This window comes from Vitis riparia, chromosome 6 (genome assembly GCF_004353265.1).
Source record: "Vitis riparia cultivar Riparia Gloire de Montpellier isolate 1030 chromosome 6, EGFV_Vit.rip_1.0, whole genome shotgun sequence".
Taxonomy (NCBI): Eukaryota; Viridiplantae; Streptophyta; class Magnoliopsida; order Vitales; family Vitaceae; genus Vitis; species Vitis riparia.
The window spans coordinates 6,585,880-6,603,023 of NC_048436.1; the positions used below are offsets into that span (position 1 = coordinate 6,585,880).

Here is a 17,144-nt window from a genome sequence, read left to right on the forward strand (position 1 = left end):
TAAAACTTCAGTTTTAAAATACAACTTTTAAATGATTTTCTAAAATTTAATTTTTTAAATAAGATTTTCAAATAGTTTTTTTTTTTATAAATTCTCCAAACTTAATTTCTTTTCTTTAAAATACATTTTCCAAAATTCCAATTTCTTAAATAGTATCTTCAAATAATTTTTTCAAAATTCCAAAAATCCAATTTCCTAAATACTATCTTCCAATACATTTTCCAAAATTCCAAAATTCTAATTTTTAAAATATTATCTTCCAAAATTCCAAAACTCTTCAAATTCCAAAATTTGATTTTTTTTAAAAAAATATCAATCTTAATTAATTTTCCAAAATTCTAAAATTCTAATTTCTTAAATAGTATATTCAAATAAACTTTCCAAAATCCCAAAAATCCAATTTCCTAAATACCATTTTCAAATAAATTTTCCAAAATTCCAAATTTCTAATTTTTAAAATATTATCTTCCAAAATTCCAAAACTCTTAAAATTCCAAAATTTCATTTTTTTTAAATACCATTCTAAAATTAATTCCAAAATTCCAATTTCTTAAATAGTATCTTCAAATAAATTTTCCAAAATTCCAAAAATCCAATTTCCTAAATACTATCTTTGAATACATTTTCCAAAATTCCAAAACTCTTAGAATTCCAAAATTTTATTTTTTAAAAATACCATTCTTAAATTAATTTTCCAAATTTCCAAATTTCTAAAATTTCAAATTTTCATTTTAAAAAAAAAAAAATACTTTCTTCAAATACATTTTCGAAAATTCCCAAATTTCCCAAATTTCCAAATTTATTCTTTAAGTTTCCATTTCCAAAATTTCCAAAAGTCCAAATTTAATTTTTAAGTTTCCATGCATGCGACTTTTATAAATTTGGTGGCCTATAATTGTTATTTGGCAACTGAATTTTTTATTTTTTTATTTTTTTATTTTTTTATTTTATGGAATCTATGGTTGTAAATGGATGAAATTCAAGTGAAAAATATGTTAATTCTCAACTAAAAATCAATGAAATTGGAATAACTAAATTTCAGCCACATAATGAAGTTTTATGGTTGCATTTTGGTGGCCATTAGATAGAGACTAGAGGTTACATATATAGGGTTTGGTCATGACTAAAAATTTTATTAATTCAAGTAGAAATACGATTAAATTTTAGTAGATTTTGCGGTTGCATATGTTGTATGTTTGTGCTTATTGACTCGCTTTTTTCAAGTGCTTGGCTAGGGACCTCAAGTACGCATCATTGTTCTGATTGTCGTTTTCATATGCATGTCGAATACCAACTAGGATTGTATGAGTCTAGTCATCCATGTAGCTTGGGGGGAATTGACTGATCTTTGACCTATGTGCTCCAATGTACCCTATTCACTAGTAGAGATCGGATCTCGGGCCTAGAAGGGTGATACCTTGCATGAGGTACCTTCCTAATAGGTAACCTGATCCCCTGACCCAGAAATCGAGTTTCGTGGACCGCTTTTCCTTAATTGGAGTCATTAATGGGTTTCTGTTCTTATTTAGTTTTCCCCATTTCAAAAATAAAACTAAAAAGTAAGTGGTGACTCCAAACAAAACCGTTCCTCATCGGGGATGGATTTTTCAAAACTTGAAAAACACTTTTTCTCCACACTTTTATTATTATTTTTAATTGCGAGTCACGCCGATTGGTGGATCGAGAGAAGGTCCACAATGCCTTAATTAAGAATACCTATTGTTACTAATCTCTAAAATCCTTTTGCATAACCTACAAATTAATATGCCTTTTACCTTACTTTCAATTTGTCTACTTTTATTTTTAGCAAGTGTGATAGACACCTTATATGTGAATATGTCACAAACTAAGTTTACAACCTGTCCATATCTCCTTAGGAGTAAAAGATATTGACTTGGAAAGTACTAGGAAAAGAAAAATGTAAGACAAGGTCTCCAAGGCATATCCTTAAAAGGATATGGAAAGCAATGAGAAACTTATCATCAATTTCACTACATCCATCAAAGTTTAATTTCTTCTTTTCACTACTACATTTTGCAATGGAGTCCTAGGTGCATTCAATTAGGATATAATCTTATACCCCCTAAAGGAAAGAATCAAACTTTCTAAATATATTCTAACCACCTCAATCTAATCAAAGTGCCTTCAGGTATTTAAGCAATTAATTTTTTTTATTCTACCTTAAATTTGACGAACTTATTCAAGGCATCAAATTTCCTATGCATTGGGTAAATATACCCAAACCTGGAGTAATCATCAATAAAGATGATGAAATGTTCATCCCCTCCCTATACATGAAAATAAAAAGGTTCATATACATTAGTATGCATCGACTCTAGATATATGTCAATAGCTATACACACTCATACACTTACCATTGAAATTTATCTTGATGACTAAGACAAATCATCCTTTCAATTAGTAAGTTGTGCACTACAACCTTAGGTAGATTACCAAAGTCTATAAACTGACTGTGCACAACTCATCAACTTATAAGGAACCTATGAATTGGATCTTTTTTAAAAATCTTAATGCACCTAAGTCATTTACAATACAAGTGATGCAAGTTTGAATGCTTAGATAAATATTAATGTAAACATGGATAGAACAATAAAAACTAAAATCTCATTTGTTGCATCATGTCATGCGTTTAGAGCTCTATCCCACCACCCACAATCCACAAGGAATCCATCGAGGGGATATGAGCATTAATAAATAAATAAGTAACTACTTTAACAAGCTAAAGACTTAAAGTTATTTCAAAATCATCTAAAGGATATATTGATTACAAAACATATACCAATTGAATAAGATTTAACCACAATGTGCACTAAAAATAGAGCAAAACAAGGTTGACACATCTTTTACATGCAAATAATAGCTATTACCGATTATTGGTTGATTAACGAGAGAGTAGTTAGAAATAAAATGCAAAGTACTTCATCTATCAATATATTTGTATAGTCTTTATAAATATCATCATTCTATTGAATATCAATTAAAATCACTATAGTTTTGGATTTTCTTGAACGATTCTCATGATCCACTACTAAACTTTCTTCAATTTATCCTTCCCATTTTTTTTTTTTTTCACTCAAGACCTATAATTTTTATAAAGATACTTCTAATATTTTTCTTGAATCAAACTGAAAACCGATTTTTATAAGAAAATATTACCATTAAAAATATTTCACATAATACATTTTTACCTAAAGGCATTAAGAACTAAAAATAAGAATTTGAGATGCATATCTCTATTAAAAATTAAATCTAATTTCTTTTCTAAAAATAGGAAATTCCAGAAATGTAGTCCATAGATCGAGTTGGTCATTTGGAGGAATTCTTGGATGACAGAATGCCAAATTCATAAGCTTTTATTAGAACATATGGTCACAAGCTTCACATCCTTCAATCACCAGTGCCACAACACATCATCCTGCTTCAACGGTAGCAGCATTGTGGATGTCCCTTGCAAAAGCTTCAAGATTAGTGTAAGACGATTCTCCTTTTGTAATTGCTTGTTGACAAATCTCTTGAAGTTCTCTTGCTCTTCTTCTCATTTCATTTCCCTCATTGCTTTCCAAATCCATGAACTTCTTCACAAGGCATGCAATTTCATCTCTTTTGACCAAAACTTCTTTTCCCAGCTCTCTTCTAACCCTCCATCCAATCTTCCAATCCTCCACAATTAGCTTACCATTGCAGTGTTGATCCATAAGTATGGGAAAAGTGAGAAAAGGAAGACCTGAGAAGACACCTTCCACAACTGAGTTCCACCCACAGTGGGACCAAAACCCCCCTACAGAATCATGAGACAACACCCTCAATTGGTCACACCAAGCCACCACCATCCCCATTTCACCACAAATATCCTTTATCCGAGCCGCTTCTCCACGCACCACCCACAAGAACCGAACACCACTTTGCTGCAACCCAACTGCTATTTCATCCATTTGGGCACTCGAAACTGAAAGAAAGCTTCCCAAAGAGATGTACAGAACAGAAGAAAGACGCTGAGAGTCTAGCCATTCTAAGCAGCCACTGTTGTTGCTCTGGTAGGAAGGTATAGGTATAGAGCTATGCCTGAGTTTGAAGTAAGGTATGAGGGGTCCAAGAGAATAGATGGGGAATGAGAGTTTTGCCTTTACAGCATCTATGACCTGAGCTTCAAGCTCATATATGGAAGTCAACAAAAGGAATTGCGCTTTCCGTATCCACGAAAAGGCCTCCTTCACTCGTCCAAATATTTGCTTGTTCTCCTTCAAATCCGAGTGCTCTGCTCTTTGTTCTATCACACACAAACAAACAAGATTATTTCATCGTAAAGAAATCAAATAACTAACAAGCTTATTGAATTGTTATCAATTTATCATCTTTATAACCGTGAATCTATATGTAATTATAAGTTTTGATTATTGAAATAAAATTAATAAATGCTATGATTAAATCCAGAAAATAAATTAAAAGATGTATATTAAACTCAAATAGCTTTTATATTGGGTAGGATAGTTGCTGGCACCTGACATATCAGTTGGAGAGTTCTGAGCTTGAACAATGAGATTATCTAAATGATAGAACTCGGAAACCGACATCGGCCATAAAGATGCGACCTGAATATTCCTCCGATTGCCCAGTCCCACCGCCCAGAACAAAAAAGTATCGGCCACAATGGCAGTCACCGGAGGTTTGAGCCGATCCAGGAGCCGTTCACATGGGTCCTCCATTTTCGTCATCACAGCTTCCCAAAACCCTGGGAAATCGGCGGCGCGAGCCAGCTCCGACGGTATGACATTGGGTATGGAGGAGAAGCGGAGGTTGGGGGGCTTGGGGTCGGAGCCGATGAAGCCCAGCCACTCTTGAGTTAGAACGAAGGTGATGAGGACATCATCTCTCATTGAAGCTAACAAGTAACAGAAATTGAACATGGGGTTGATGTGGCCCCTTCCTGGGTAAGGGATTGCGGCGACATGGCAGGCAGAGGCGGTGGGATCCATCTAGACTCCCGAACTCCGGTGAGCGAAACAAGTTGCCGGAGGGAAGCTATGGCCTGAAAATCGGCGCGAGGTGAAAGTCTCACAGTGGTCAGAGTTCGACTCCACCTCCGCCTCCTCCACCTTGGATTACCCCAAATTGATAAAAGGATTTTTTTTTTTTTTTTTGTCGTCTTTTTTTGTCTTTTTAGCTAAATCATGCATTAAAATCCGGTTATGTTTCTTCCAAGAAAGTATTAATATAAAATTACTAAGAAAAGAAAAAACAAAAATTTGAAAATGATGATTTTTTTTCATATTTATTTATAAGTTGAAAATAATATTGTTGTATGGTAAAAAATAAAAAATTAAATTAAATATAGTTAAAATAAATTGGAGTATATCACTCGGAGCATCATGATATTCATTAAATAATTAATTGATTAAAAAAATGAAATAATTCTTTTATTATTATTATTATTATTATTATTACATGTACATTAAAATTAAATTATGTATTAAATAAACAATTATTTACAATAATGCATTAAGAATAATGATAATATTTAATAATAATAATAAACAATAAAATTAAAAAGAAAAATTAATTTTCTTTTTTTTTTATCCTTGTTCTAACATCTCTTAAGTGAAACATCAGAAAAAATATAAATAAATAAATAAAAATAAAAAATAATTTAAAGTCAATAAATTATTTTTATATTTTATTTTAACCATTTAAAATAATTTAAAATATATAAGTTTTTTAAGACCCGGGTCATTTTCACGTGAAGAGCTCATATTATTTTGCCCAGTGTCACGATCTGGGAGAACACGTGTCGTCTTGGAAGAGGCTGTTCGAGAATCACGGATTGGTGAGAGCTATCAGAGTGTGGCACAAGGACTTTTCAGAGAGGAGCGTGTCTGTTATAGGGGTGTAGGAGGCCGTTAAGCAGGGGGCGTTTCTTTTTGTTACGAAAAAGGGCAGCAGGAGATATTTTTTTTGACTGGTGGCTTGTGGAGCAAGCTGCCAAGGACGGGCGGAGGAACGTTTTGGGGGAAGTATTCTAGAGGTTTTTGGTTACGGAGGCAGTGAGGAAAAACCAGCTGAAACTTTTGAAGAGTAGAGAGTTTCTACAGAGTTTTGTTACAGAGGAGAGAGGTTGCCGTTCGCCGGAAACCAAGCAATTTTTGCTCGAGGGGAGTCGTTCAGGTTTAACTATCTCACACCTTAGGATCTCCACTTTTGCAGTTACTTTATGTTTCTTGCTGATATTTAGATGCTTGCTTTGACTATCAAATGAGTTAAACCTGCTTCTCATTTTTGTTTGCATGATGGTTATGCTATTTGTTTGTGTTAAGACCATTCAGACTCTCCCACCAGTTTTTTTTTAAAGCTCCTTGATCTTCATAAAATGGAGCTTGGATTTAACGACATACTCTGTTTTTCTTTACTTTCCCCTCCGGTTCTGGTTTTTTTTTTGAGTTGGTATCATGTTTGGGATGGCCGTCTGGATTGGGAGGTTTCTGAGAGAGATCAACATCAACGTCTTTGATTGTTTATTAGACGAACTGAAGATTGACCATCCAAGAGCATTCAGGAGGTATTAACAGTTTTGATCTGGCGATAAATCCCGAGTTCACTGCGATCGATGGGTGTTTGATCTGGGGTTTGATGGAAATGAGTGGAGTTGTGCTCGTGGCAATGGCTGCAGCTGTAAGGAAACTTATTGCAAGGATGAGATAGTGCTACGATCGCTGAGACTGTTCTATATATCAAAAAGGAATTCAACTTGTAAAGTGAACCCATTGTGGGGGGTCTAATTGTGGCCATGTCCCGTCCCTCATCAAAACCATGCTTATCACTACTTTCTCTATAGCAATATTTGATTGGCTTGGGCGCAGCCTTATGTAGATAATCTCATCCTCATTTCATATTGTTAGCGGCCTTGTGATGCTATAGTCTTTCAATGCTTATGTGTTGTTGTAGGCAAGCCTCCTGGATGTATTTGGGGTTGGGCTGTCGATGGCCAAGATCCCGCTGTTATGAAGGATAGAATCAGATTCTATGGGTCTCAAGAAGGGCTCTCCTAGATTGCTAAACCTGTCACTCATCAGAATTCTCTTGGCCTCGTGTCTCACCGAGCTTTCCAATCGGAATACCCCGTCCATGGCCGCCGTCATCGGGACTACCAGCAGACTTTTTTTTTCTATTTCTTCTCTCCTCAGTTTTAGTGGACCATGGGTGGTCCACGTGACAAGTAGCGATACAATGCTTTGTTGGTCATTTTTCATATCTGGCTGTCCGTCACTGGAAGTTACTCACCGGCCAGCGGTGCCGCTGGTGTGCTTGTTCGTATTCACTGCCGCTCACACTCATGCCTTCTTCAACACTGCCGACGACGTCACTGCCGTTCAGAACCTTCCATATTATGACGGCTCCATCGTCGGTATCATGGAGAGCTTTCTTGGTCTGAATACCCACTGCCAGTTGGCTCATCCGATTCACATGACAGAGCACCTTTGTTTATCCTCCATACCCATCTTCATGTCCGCTTCTCTCTCTACCTTATCACCCATACCATTAAACTTATTTTCTTCCAATATCCCTCTCGCTCATTTCCCCAAATATTCCCTTGCAGGGAACCACCCATCACACCCAACAAACCCGTCCTCCTAGTCCCATGCACATGGACACTTCCCTCACCACCTTCCCTTACCCGTTCTGCCATGCATTCCCACCCATTTGTTTTCCATTCTCCATGAACTTGAATCCCCATGCAAACGCCCTGTCACTCATCCTCATCATTCATTTTCATCACTCTCAATTCTTATCTTTCGTACCCACTCGTTTTCATCTTTCTTATCTGCAAATTCCTATTCTTCATACCCACGGAATCCGATCACCACCTCACTTTCATTTCATTCACCTCATCATCTTCCCAACCATACCATATATCTCACTTTCGGTCCATTTCATTTCCTTCCCGAGTGCATGAAGTCCTACACGTTGACCACCTGCATTTCATTATCTTTCTAGCTTACTTTGGGTGAATATGAGGGCTTTCGTTTTAGTTACAGAACCGTGGTGCTTGACGCTCTACAAATGGCTGAGCCATTCTCACATCATTGCGGTGCTTTTCTTGTGCCTAAGGCTCAGGCTCATGAATGGCTCTTTTTATCATAAGAAGGAGAATTCAGATGGTTATATTGGCGGAGTGTAGAATGCCACAAGAGTTTCAGGTGCTCCATGTTCATGCGCTCCTAATGCAGAGGAAGAACCTGCTTCAGGCATCACAGTGGCTCTACGTTCAGTCAAGGAAGCTGATGTTCCTAGGCTTCATAACTTCGCCATGGCTATTATTGATAATATGGGTTAGAGGGTGGAAGTTCAGAATGATTTTACCTGGCATCCTTCAAGAGGATAAATCAAACTTCACCTCTGTATAATTCGGTTGACAATGGCAGGAAAATATGCTGGAATGACGACTTTCATTATAAGGTATTAAAGACAGCCAAATACCTTCATTCGAAAGAACATACAGCCTGTGACGGTTCTGGGAGCATTTTCAAATCAGTTGCGCGTGGAATGAAAATGATAATTGCCTATAACCCCTTTGGAAATTAAGAGTCTAGTCCAAAAGATGCCAAGATACAGACGTGGATTTTTTCGATGCAGTGAGCAGCTTGAAAGACACCCATGAGCAGATCGGTACAGCCGTCTCAACAGTTTTGAAGGCAATCCATCCGATCTTCATATTTCTGGGGTCTTCAGAATGAGATCCGTTTGCGGGCACTACCTAGGCCAAGAAGGAAATGGCTCCAGATAAGTTCGCTGAGCTTTTGGACGCTCGATCCGAAACGAGCCAAGAGACCTCTAGCAAATCGGCAATCTGCTGTTCGCACTCCATTCGGCACCTATACTCCCTTCACTGGATTCAGACACTGTTAACGGTCATCGGAGAAAGACATCCCTTCAAACTCCCCCTCCTAATCCCATTAGATTCACTCAGGTTGATGGATTATATATTAAATCCCCCACCATGTGAAGAAGATGTGAAAGATAAAGTTGAATCATCGCCTAGGGTGAATACTGACCTGGAGATTGAAAGTCATTACGCAGAGGTTTCATTTGTTGACAAACCTGAAGCGGATAATGATGATGAGCATGAGTTACAGAGTGCGAAAGTTCCATCCATTGACAAGTTTGGGGTAGACAATGATGATGAGCATTAATGTAAAATCCTGAAAGTTTCCTCTGATGACAAGCGTGAGATGAATGTCGACGGTGAGCGGGATTGTCAGGGTCTAAGACTTTCATCCATAGAGGAATGTGGGAAGGATTTGCATGGCAAGCGAGTTCAAAACCCAAAAGTTGCCTCGGTTGGCTTAACGGGTTGTAACATTCCCATAAAAGATGAACCTGATGAGTGTGTTGAGCCAAAAGTTGGGGTGGAATTTGGGTCAGAGGAATTTGCGTACAAGTGTTGCCAAAAATATGCTGTATTGAAGGACTTGGCAGAGAAATATCCAGATTATCCTTTGACTTCTGCTAGTCATCCTCTTGGATGAAGGGTGATTGCACTATTGACAATGGTGGTGGTGTATGATGGGAATCAATTGGCTAATGTCAACTGAAGGAGCACTTTTTCCGGCTTGGGCCCAAAGAAAACACCTTTAGCATGGCCACCATTGGGCCACGTGTCATCCTCCTATTCTTTCATCCTTGTTTCTTTTTAAATAAATTTCCACACTCCCATTCTTCAAATGATTTTCCAGATTTGGGTTTTTCTTAAATGATCCCAACTCTCCCATCATCCCAACTCTCCCATCTTTCATCCTTAGAACTTTTAGGTCCCATAAATCCTTTCATTTTTAATAAAACTTTGCTTGCTATTTTTTTCTTTCTAGCAAGCAATTTTCATAATTTTCATGATTTTTAAAATGTTTTAAAATAATTGTAATTCTAAGTGATGTAATTTATAGAATTGGTTCATACAAAAATAAATTGGGTTTTGGTAAGGACCCAATATCAGATATTTAAAAATAAATTTGAGTGAAATGCAGTGTGATATTTGATGTTTTTTTTTTGCTCTATTTAGTGATATGTGTGGTATATTCTATGATCATTATTGTGCGCTAATCACATTTCAGGCTAGCACTTGATCGATTGCTGCTAAGGTACGCTTCATCTCTCATCCTGGCCATTCTTATGCATGTTTTGATCTCCATATTGTACATGATAGTTTCGGGTATCCATTGATTTCTTTATTGATTGTCATGATTGTTTCATTTCATTAGTAGAGACTCATTTTTAGAGACTTAGAGGGGTACTACGCTCTTTACTGTATCTTCCCGATAAGTAACCTGACCCCCGAGCCTTGATTCGGTTTTTCACAAACCACCTTTTCCAAAGTAAGGAGTCACACTTAAGGTTTTCTTTTTTATTTTGTTTATCCTTTAAAAATAAAACAAAAATAATTGGCGACTCCAAGTCATTTTCTAAACAATAAATCAATTTTTCAAATAAAAAGCGAGTTCATCATCGAGTGGAAGCTCATGAGCCGAAATATGGGGTCCACAATTTCATATTTTAATTATATTTAAATTTTTTTTTATATATTTTTCATAGTAAGATCAAATATGAGAAAATAATTTTCTTTCCTTAATACTTTCCAAAAATCAAACATAGTTTTAGTAACTATTTTAGAAAATTTTTTGTCTATCTTATATTTAAGTAGATAGACTTATTATAAATAAATTAAAACATACATTAATCATCCATTTATTAACCCATGTATGAGACAAGGTCATGCTTAGGTGTAACATCCAATATTAGTCAACTTTAAATAGACCATTAGTTAACTCCTTATGAACTTTTGTTTTTGATTAGGATAGCTAAGGGTAACATGAAATTAGAACATTAATCATATTTGCTCATTTATTAAACCTAAGTGTCATAAATAGTCTCACATTCCACATGTAATAGGAAATCATGTAAAAATGAGGCAAGCTAAGTGGTAGCTATCTTAATATACAGTGTTAGTTCCTGATCCCCGGCCCATGTGCTTAGTAAGCTTAATTAACATATATTTTTCAGCATACTCCATGAATAAGCTTAAATTTTTAGTTGGACTTCAAGGATAATGGTGTTTGCATTAGTATTTTAACTATTTCCACTCATTTATTGAATTAATATATAAGAAAAACTACATATCATGATATTCATAAAAGAATTAATTGGTTAAAAGGGATGAAATAATCCTCAAATTTGTAATTTATTACTTTTCATTTTTTTTACAAGAAAAGTAATCATTTTTCGTAGGAACGCCATTTACCATTTTGATTATGTACATTTAGGTTTTAAAAGAAAAGTCATTTTTACAATAAAAAGTGAGGGTGTTTTTGTCAAAAGAGGCCAAAAAATGAAAAGTTATGGTCTATTTGGTAACTGTTTTCAAAAACAGTTTTGAAAAAACAATTTTTAAAAATAGTTTTTGAAAACTATTCTCTGATTTTCATAAAATAAAAATCCGTTTAGAAACCAAAAATGTTTTTCACTTATTTTTAATAATTTTAAAAATATTTTAAAAATAAATTTTATATTTAGTGTTTTACTTTTAATCATTCTACATGTTTATATAATTATTTTTTAAAACAACCCCAAGAAAACAATAGAAAACAACTAAAAAATGTCAAGAACATAAAACAAAAAAGAATTTTTTGTTGTCAAATGTGTTTTCATCTTCTTCTTTTTTTAATTCTAAATAACAGAAAACTGTTCTAAAAAATAGTTGCCAAAGAGCCCTTAGATTTCCAAGCAAGAGTACAAAAAATATTTTTTTTTTTTTTTTTTTTTTTTTTGTTTATAAAGGGTTGGTAAATGATATTGAAGTGATGTTCCTTCTTTAACGTGTTTGAAAGACAAAGTTTTGGATATTTAATATGGTGAGGTAAAATATAAAACATGCAAAAGATTGAGGGGTAAAGAGAATTTATTTTTTATTAAAATCAAATATGGGAAAATGTTGTGTATATGAAATGTGAGACCGCTTATGACACTTACCAACTCGTTTTATATTGTTCATCAATTCCATGTAAACTATGTCCAAAAATTGTTTGGTTTCAGTTGCCCCAGGCCGCCACCGCCACAACCCCTTTTCTTACCAATAAATTGTAGCGGGGTTTTTCTTCCAATAGAAGCTTGCCTATATTTCAACCAATTCAAGCTATCGTTGGCCTTTAAACAATCACTCATTCCTATGGATAGAGGCAAATCATCAAACTTTTGTGACAATTGTCTATTTGGAAAGCATCACAGAGTTTCATTCCAGAAGAATTCCAATAAAAAATTAGAGAAATTGGAATTAGTGTATTCTGATTGTTTGTTATTGCCCTGACTCATTGGGCGAGAACAAATACTTTGTTACTTTTATTGACGACGTTTCACAAAAGGCGTGGGTATACCTAATACATAAAAAAAAATCAGGTATTCTAGTATTTTCAACAATTTCATGCCATGGTAGAAAGAGAGATGAGAAATTCACTAAAGCATTTTCGAATAGATAATGGTGGAGAGTACATCTCCGGAGAATTTAAAGAAAATTGCTCAAAGCATGGAATTAGGCACACGAAGACGGTTCCTGGTACACCACAGCACAATGACATTACTGAACGAATGAAGCCGGAATGAAGTATGGTGAGTGGAGGGTCCAATCGCCCTCTCCAGTTCTTATCCACCGAGTGGAAGGCTGAGAAGGACAAGGATAAGATGAAGCAGGAGTTGAGTTCCCCGGTGAATGGTTCAGAACAAGGGTTTGCCGGATCACATTGGAGCAAGAAGCACGCTTGGGCACCCGGGGAGGGAGAATCTCCTCCCTTTCCCTCTCAACATGCAGCCTCTTGTGATTACCCGACGCCGGTGGTGATGGAATAATCTTTCTGGAACGGCGTCGAGGGGCTTTGTGTTTCGCAACGTCACCCTCTCCAAAGAGGTTCAAGGTCCTAGTCTCCGTAGGTTGATCGATTTCCATGCGACCCTCCAAAGCTTCTTGAGAGGTCAATTCTAATTCCTTGTGGCAATTGCTGCAAAGGAGTCTTCTCATGGCTTCCATAGATAAACAAACAGAAACCAACTTATAACTCTAGTTGTAATCTTGTTTCTATCTTTATCGCCTTGAAGCTTATGGAAGAGAGCATAGAAGACGAGAGTGATTCAATGAATATTTATATAAGAATACTGGGAAAAACTAAAACAACTTATCAAAATTTAATTTTTGATAAAAAATAATAATAAATAAATAAATAAATAATAAAAATAAAAATTAATTTTTAATTTTAACATTTTAACATTTTGACATTACAAATCCTTTAGGCCAAAGCCCATTTACTGTGAAGCCATTTGACCTATTCGTCCATTCATCCAGTGAACGAACGTATCAAAAATGTTTATAAATGCATATTTAATTTTTATAAAATAAAATAACTTTTTTTATTTTCTGATAATGAAATATGGTTAGTGAAAATTAGGAGCCGTAAGATAATTTCAAGTCACCCTAAGTGGTAGCAATCTTAATATACAGTGTTAGTTCACTAAGCTTAATTAATATATATTTTTCAGCATACTCTATGAATAAGCTTAAATTTTTAGTTGGACTTCAAGGATAATGGTGTTTAACAAGCATTAGTATTTTAACTATTTTGACTCATTTGTTGAATTAATATGTAAGAAAAATTACATATCATGGTATTCATCAAAGAATTAATTGGTTAGGGGTGAAATAATCCTCAAATTTCTAATATAATATTTTGCATGTTTTTACTTGAAAAGTAATTCATTTTTCATACTAACATTGTTTACCATTTTGATTATTTACATTTAGCTTGTAAAAAGAAAAAGTCATTTTTACCACAAAAAAAGTGAGGGTATTTTTGTCAAAAAGATACCAAAAAAATGAAGATTTAAGGCCCATTTGGTAACTATTTTGAAAAACAGTTTTTAAAAAAAGTTTTTGAAAATTGTTCTCTGATTTTTGTAGAACAAAATTCTGTTTGAAAACCTAAAATATTTTTAACTTGTTTTTAATATTTTTAAATATGTTTTAAAAATAATTTTTATATGTAATGTTTTATTTTTAATCATTTTACATGTTTATATAATTATTTTTTAAAACAACCCCAAGAAAACAAATAAAAACAATAGAAAACAACTAAAAGATGTTAAAAATATAAAACAAAATACAATTATTGGTTGTCAAACGTGTTTTCCTCTTCTTCTTTTTTGTTCTAAATAACATAAAACTATTCTTGAAAATAGTTACCAAACAAACCCTTAGATTTCTTAATTTGAATTTTTAATAATTATTTTAATCAAATAATCCCTTATTAAAAAGGTTAAATATATTTTATCTCATCTACCCTAGACCTCCAAAACTAGAGGACAAAAAATAGTAAGTTCTTTTTTTAGTTTATAAAGGGTTGGTAAATGCTATTGAAGTGATGTTCTTTAACATGTTTTAGAGACAAAGTTTTGGATTTTTAATATAATGAGGTAAAATATAAAACGTGCAAAAGATTGAGGGTTAAAGCGTATTTAACTTTTATTAAAATCAAATATGGGAAAAGGTTGTGCACATGAAATGCGAGACTGCTTATGACACTTACCAACTTGTTTTATATTGTTCATCAATTCCATGTAAACTTAGTAGTTTGATTAACAAGATATTAGAACTTAACTATATTTACTTATTAGTTGAACTTAATTTCTCACATTCCTCATGCCAAAAGAAGTTCCACATGAGATCAAGGTGAGCTTTTTGGGAGTCCTATTAGTTTGGTAGTGTGGTGTGCATCTTGTTAGCGCACTTAAGAACTACATAATTGTTGAAGCACCTAAGGGGTGCACTTTCTACTTAATCGCACTTTCTACTTAATTGCACTCCATATACTAGGCTTCTTGAATTGCACAGTGTAAGTGGTGCTCTGGGTGCACAATCTTAAATGACCACTCAAAGGTGTGCAATATAAATGTGCTATCCAAGTGTGTTATTTAGATTGGTGGCCTAGGCTACCCAATTTATACTAGGCTAGCTCTTCAAGACATATAATTTAAGTTGTGCTCAATGGGAGGTGTGTCATGAGGGTTTTGTGTATTTAGTAAGTGTGCAATCTATGTATGCTCTTTTGCTTAGGTAGTCTGGCCTTTACAAACACCAAGAAGACTCTAATGCACTAAGAATGCTTTTGAACCTACAAAAACCTCACAAAACACGTTAAAAATGTTTTTACAAGGTATTGATGACAAGAAGTTGCATTAGGCTAAGTATGGGTTCCGCAAACACGCTAAAATAGGCTCTTTAGAGCCATCCAAGTATTAAGTTTGACTTCTCATTACACCAACATACCTTTCCTAGTGCACTTTTAGAGCACCTCAAAAAAATGTGCACTCAAGGTTTAATGCACATAAACGTGCATACATCTTTAAGAATACCAAATTTTTTTCTTGCTTTCTCAATTCTCTTAACATCTAAAACAACTAGAAATCATTACTAAATCTCGATTAGAAAATTTTGGACCTTCAAACTCATTGATAATTGAAAATTTTGAATGATACTATCAAAATCAAATTTATACATCAAAATGGGTACCTTCATAAAGATCTCATACCATATACAATTGACAAAATGTCTTCAAGTCCCACATCATACTTCAAGTATTTCTTCATTTATGTTCATTTTCATCTTTATCTAAAAAGTAATTTCTAGAAAAATGTCTTCATTGATGAATGGTAGTTTTTCATTAATTATTTCATTCGTTCATATATAGAGTATATATAGAGGGTAATCATCATTCTAAGAATGGGAAATAATGATACAAAGAAGGAATGATATAAGGAAAGAACAACTAATATCCTAATATCTCAATATTCCTAATATCTCAATATTCCTAATATCTAAACATTCCTAATATCTCAACACTCCCCCTCAAGTTGGTGCATAGATGTCACACATGCCCAACTTGTCTAAAAATTTGGAGAACACTCAACTTGAGATTGCGGCTTTGGTGAGGATATCGGCCAATTGATCTTCTGATCGAATCTTAGGCAATTCCACAATCTTATCATCCAACTTCTCCTTAATGAAGAATCTGTCCACCTCGACATGCTTTATACGATCATGTTGTACTGGATTATGAGCAATATCACATGCAGCTTTATTGTCACAAAACAATCGGATTGGTTGCCTAGATAGGAAACCTAAATCTTGTAAAAGGAGTCTTAGTCATAATGTCTCACAAAGTCCTAGAGTCATACCCCTAAATTCCGCTTCTGCACTTGAACGAGCGACGACATTCTACTTCTTATTTTTCCATGTCACAAGATTACCACGTACAAAGGTAAAGCAACCAGATGTAGATCGCCTATCATCCACTGCACCGGCCCAATCAGCATCAGTATATACTTCTATACTCTGATGACCAACATTTTTAGTGAACAAAATTCTCTTCCCAAGAGCATTCTTCAAATACCTCAAAATATGCATGACTGCATTCATATGTTGCTTTCCAGGATTATGCATGTATTGACTTACTACACTCAATGCATAAGCAAGATCTGGTCTTGTATGAGCTAAGTACATTAATCTTCCCACAAGTCTCTAGTATTTTTCCTTATCAGTTGATACTTGATTAGGCTCAACACACAATTTCAAACCTTCTTTTATTGGTGTATCAATAGGTTAACATCCCGACATTCCCGTCTCCTATAAAAGATCTAAGGCATACTTTCTTTGAGACATAAAAATTCCTTCACTTGATTGAGAAACTTCAATCCCAAGAAAGTATTTCAGAGGACCTAGATCTTTCATTTCGAATTCTCTACATAGATCATTTTGTAGAGCTTTTCTTTCTTTAGGATCATTTCCTGTAACTACCATGTCATCTACATATACGATGAGTGTCGTAATCTTACCATGTTGCTTTTTCAGGAACAAAGTGTGATCTGAATTACTTTGATGATAGTCAAAAACTCTCATTGACTTTGTGAACCTTTCAAACCATGCTCTTGGGGATTGCTTCAACTCATACAATGACTTCTTCAATTTGCACACCTTCTAATATTATTTTTCTGACACCATGCATCATGGTGGAAGATCCGTATATACTTCTTCAGATAACTCA

At 34.5% G+C, this 17,144-nt stretch overlaps 1 protein-coding gene across 1 annotated transcript; it reads right to left on the reverse strand.

The window, feature by feature from the left end:
* Nucleotides 1-3,226: 3,226 nt before the first annotated feature.
* On the reverse strand, nt 3,227-5,107 carry LOC117915792 (UDP-glycosyltransferase 87A1-like). Its single transcript, XM_034831480.1, has 2 exons — nt 4,520-5,107; nt 3,227-4,288 (listed from the first exon to the last, which is right to left on the reverse strand). Exons 1-2 carry the CDS (start codon nt 4,992-4,994, stop codon nt 3,432-3,434), a joined length of 1,332 nt encoding a protein of 443 aa, XP_034687371.1. The 5' UTR covers nt 4,995-5,107; the 3' UTR covers nt 3,227-3,431.
* Between the last annotated feature and the right edge of the window lie 12,037 nt (nt 5,108-17,144).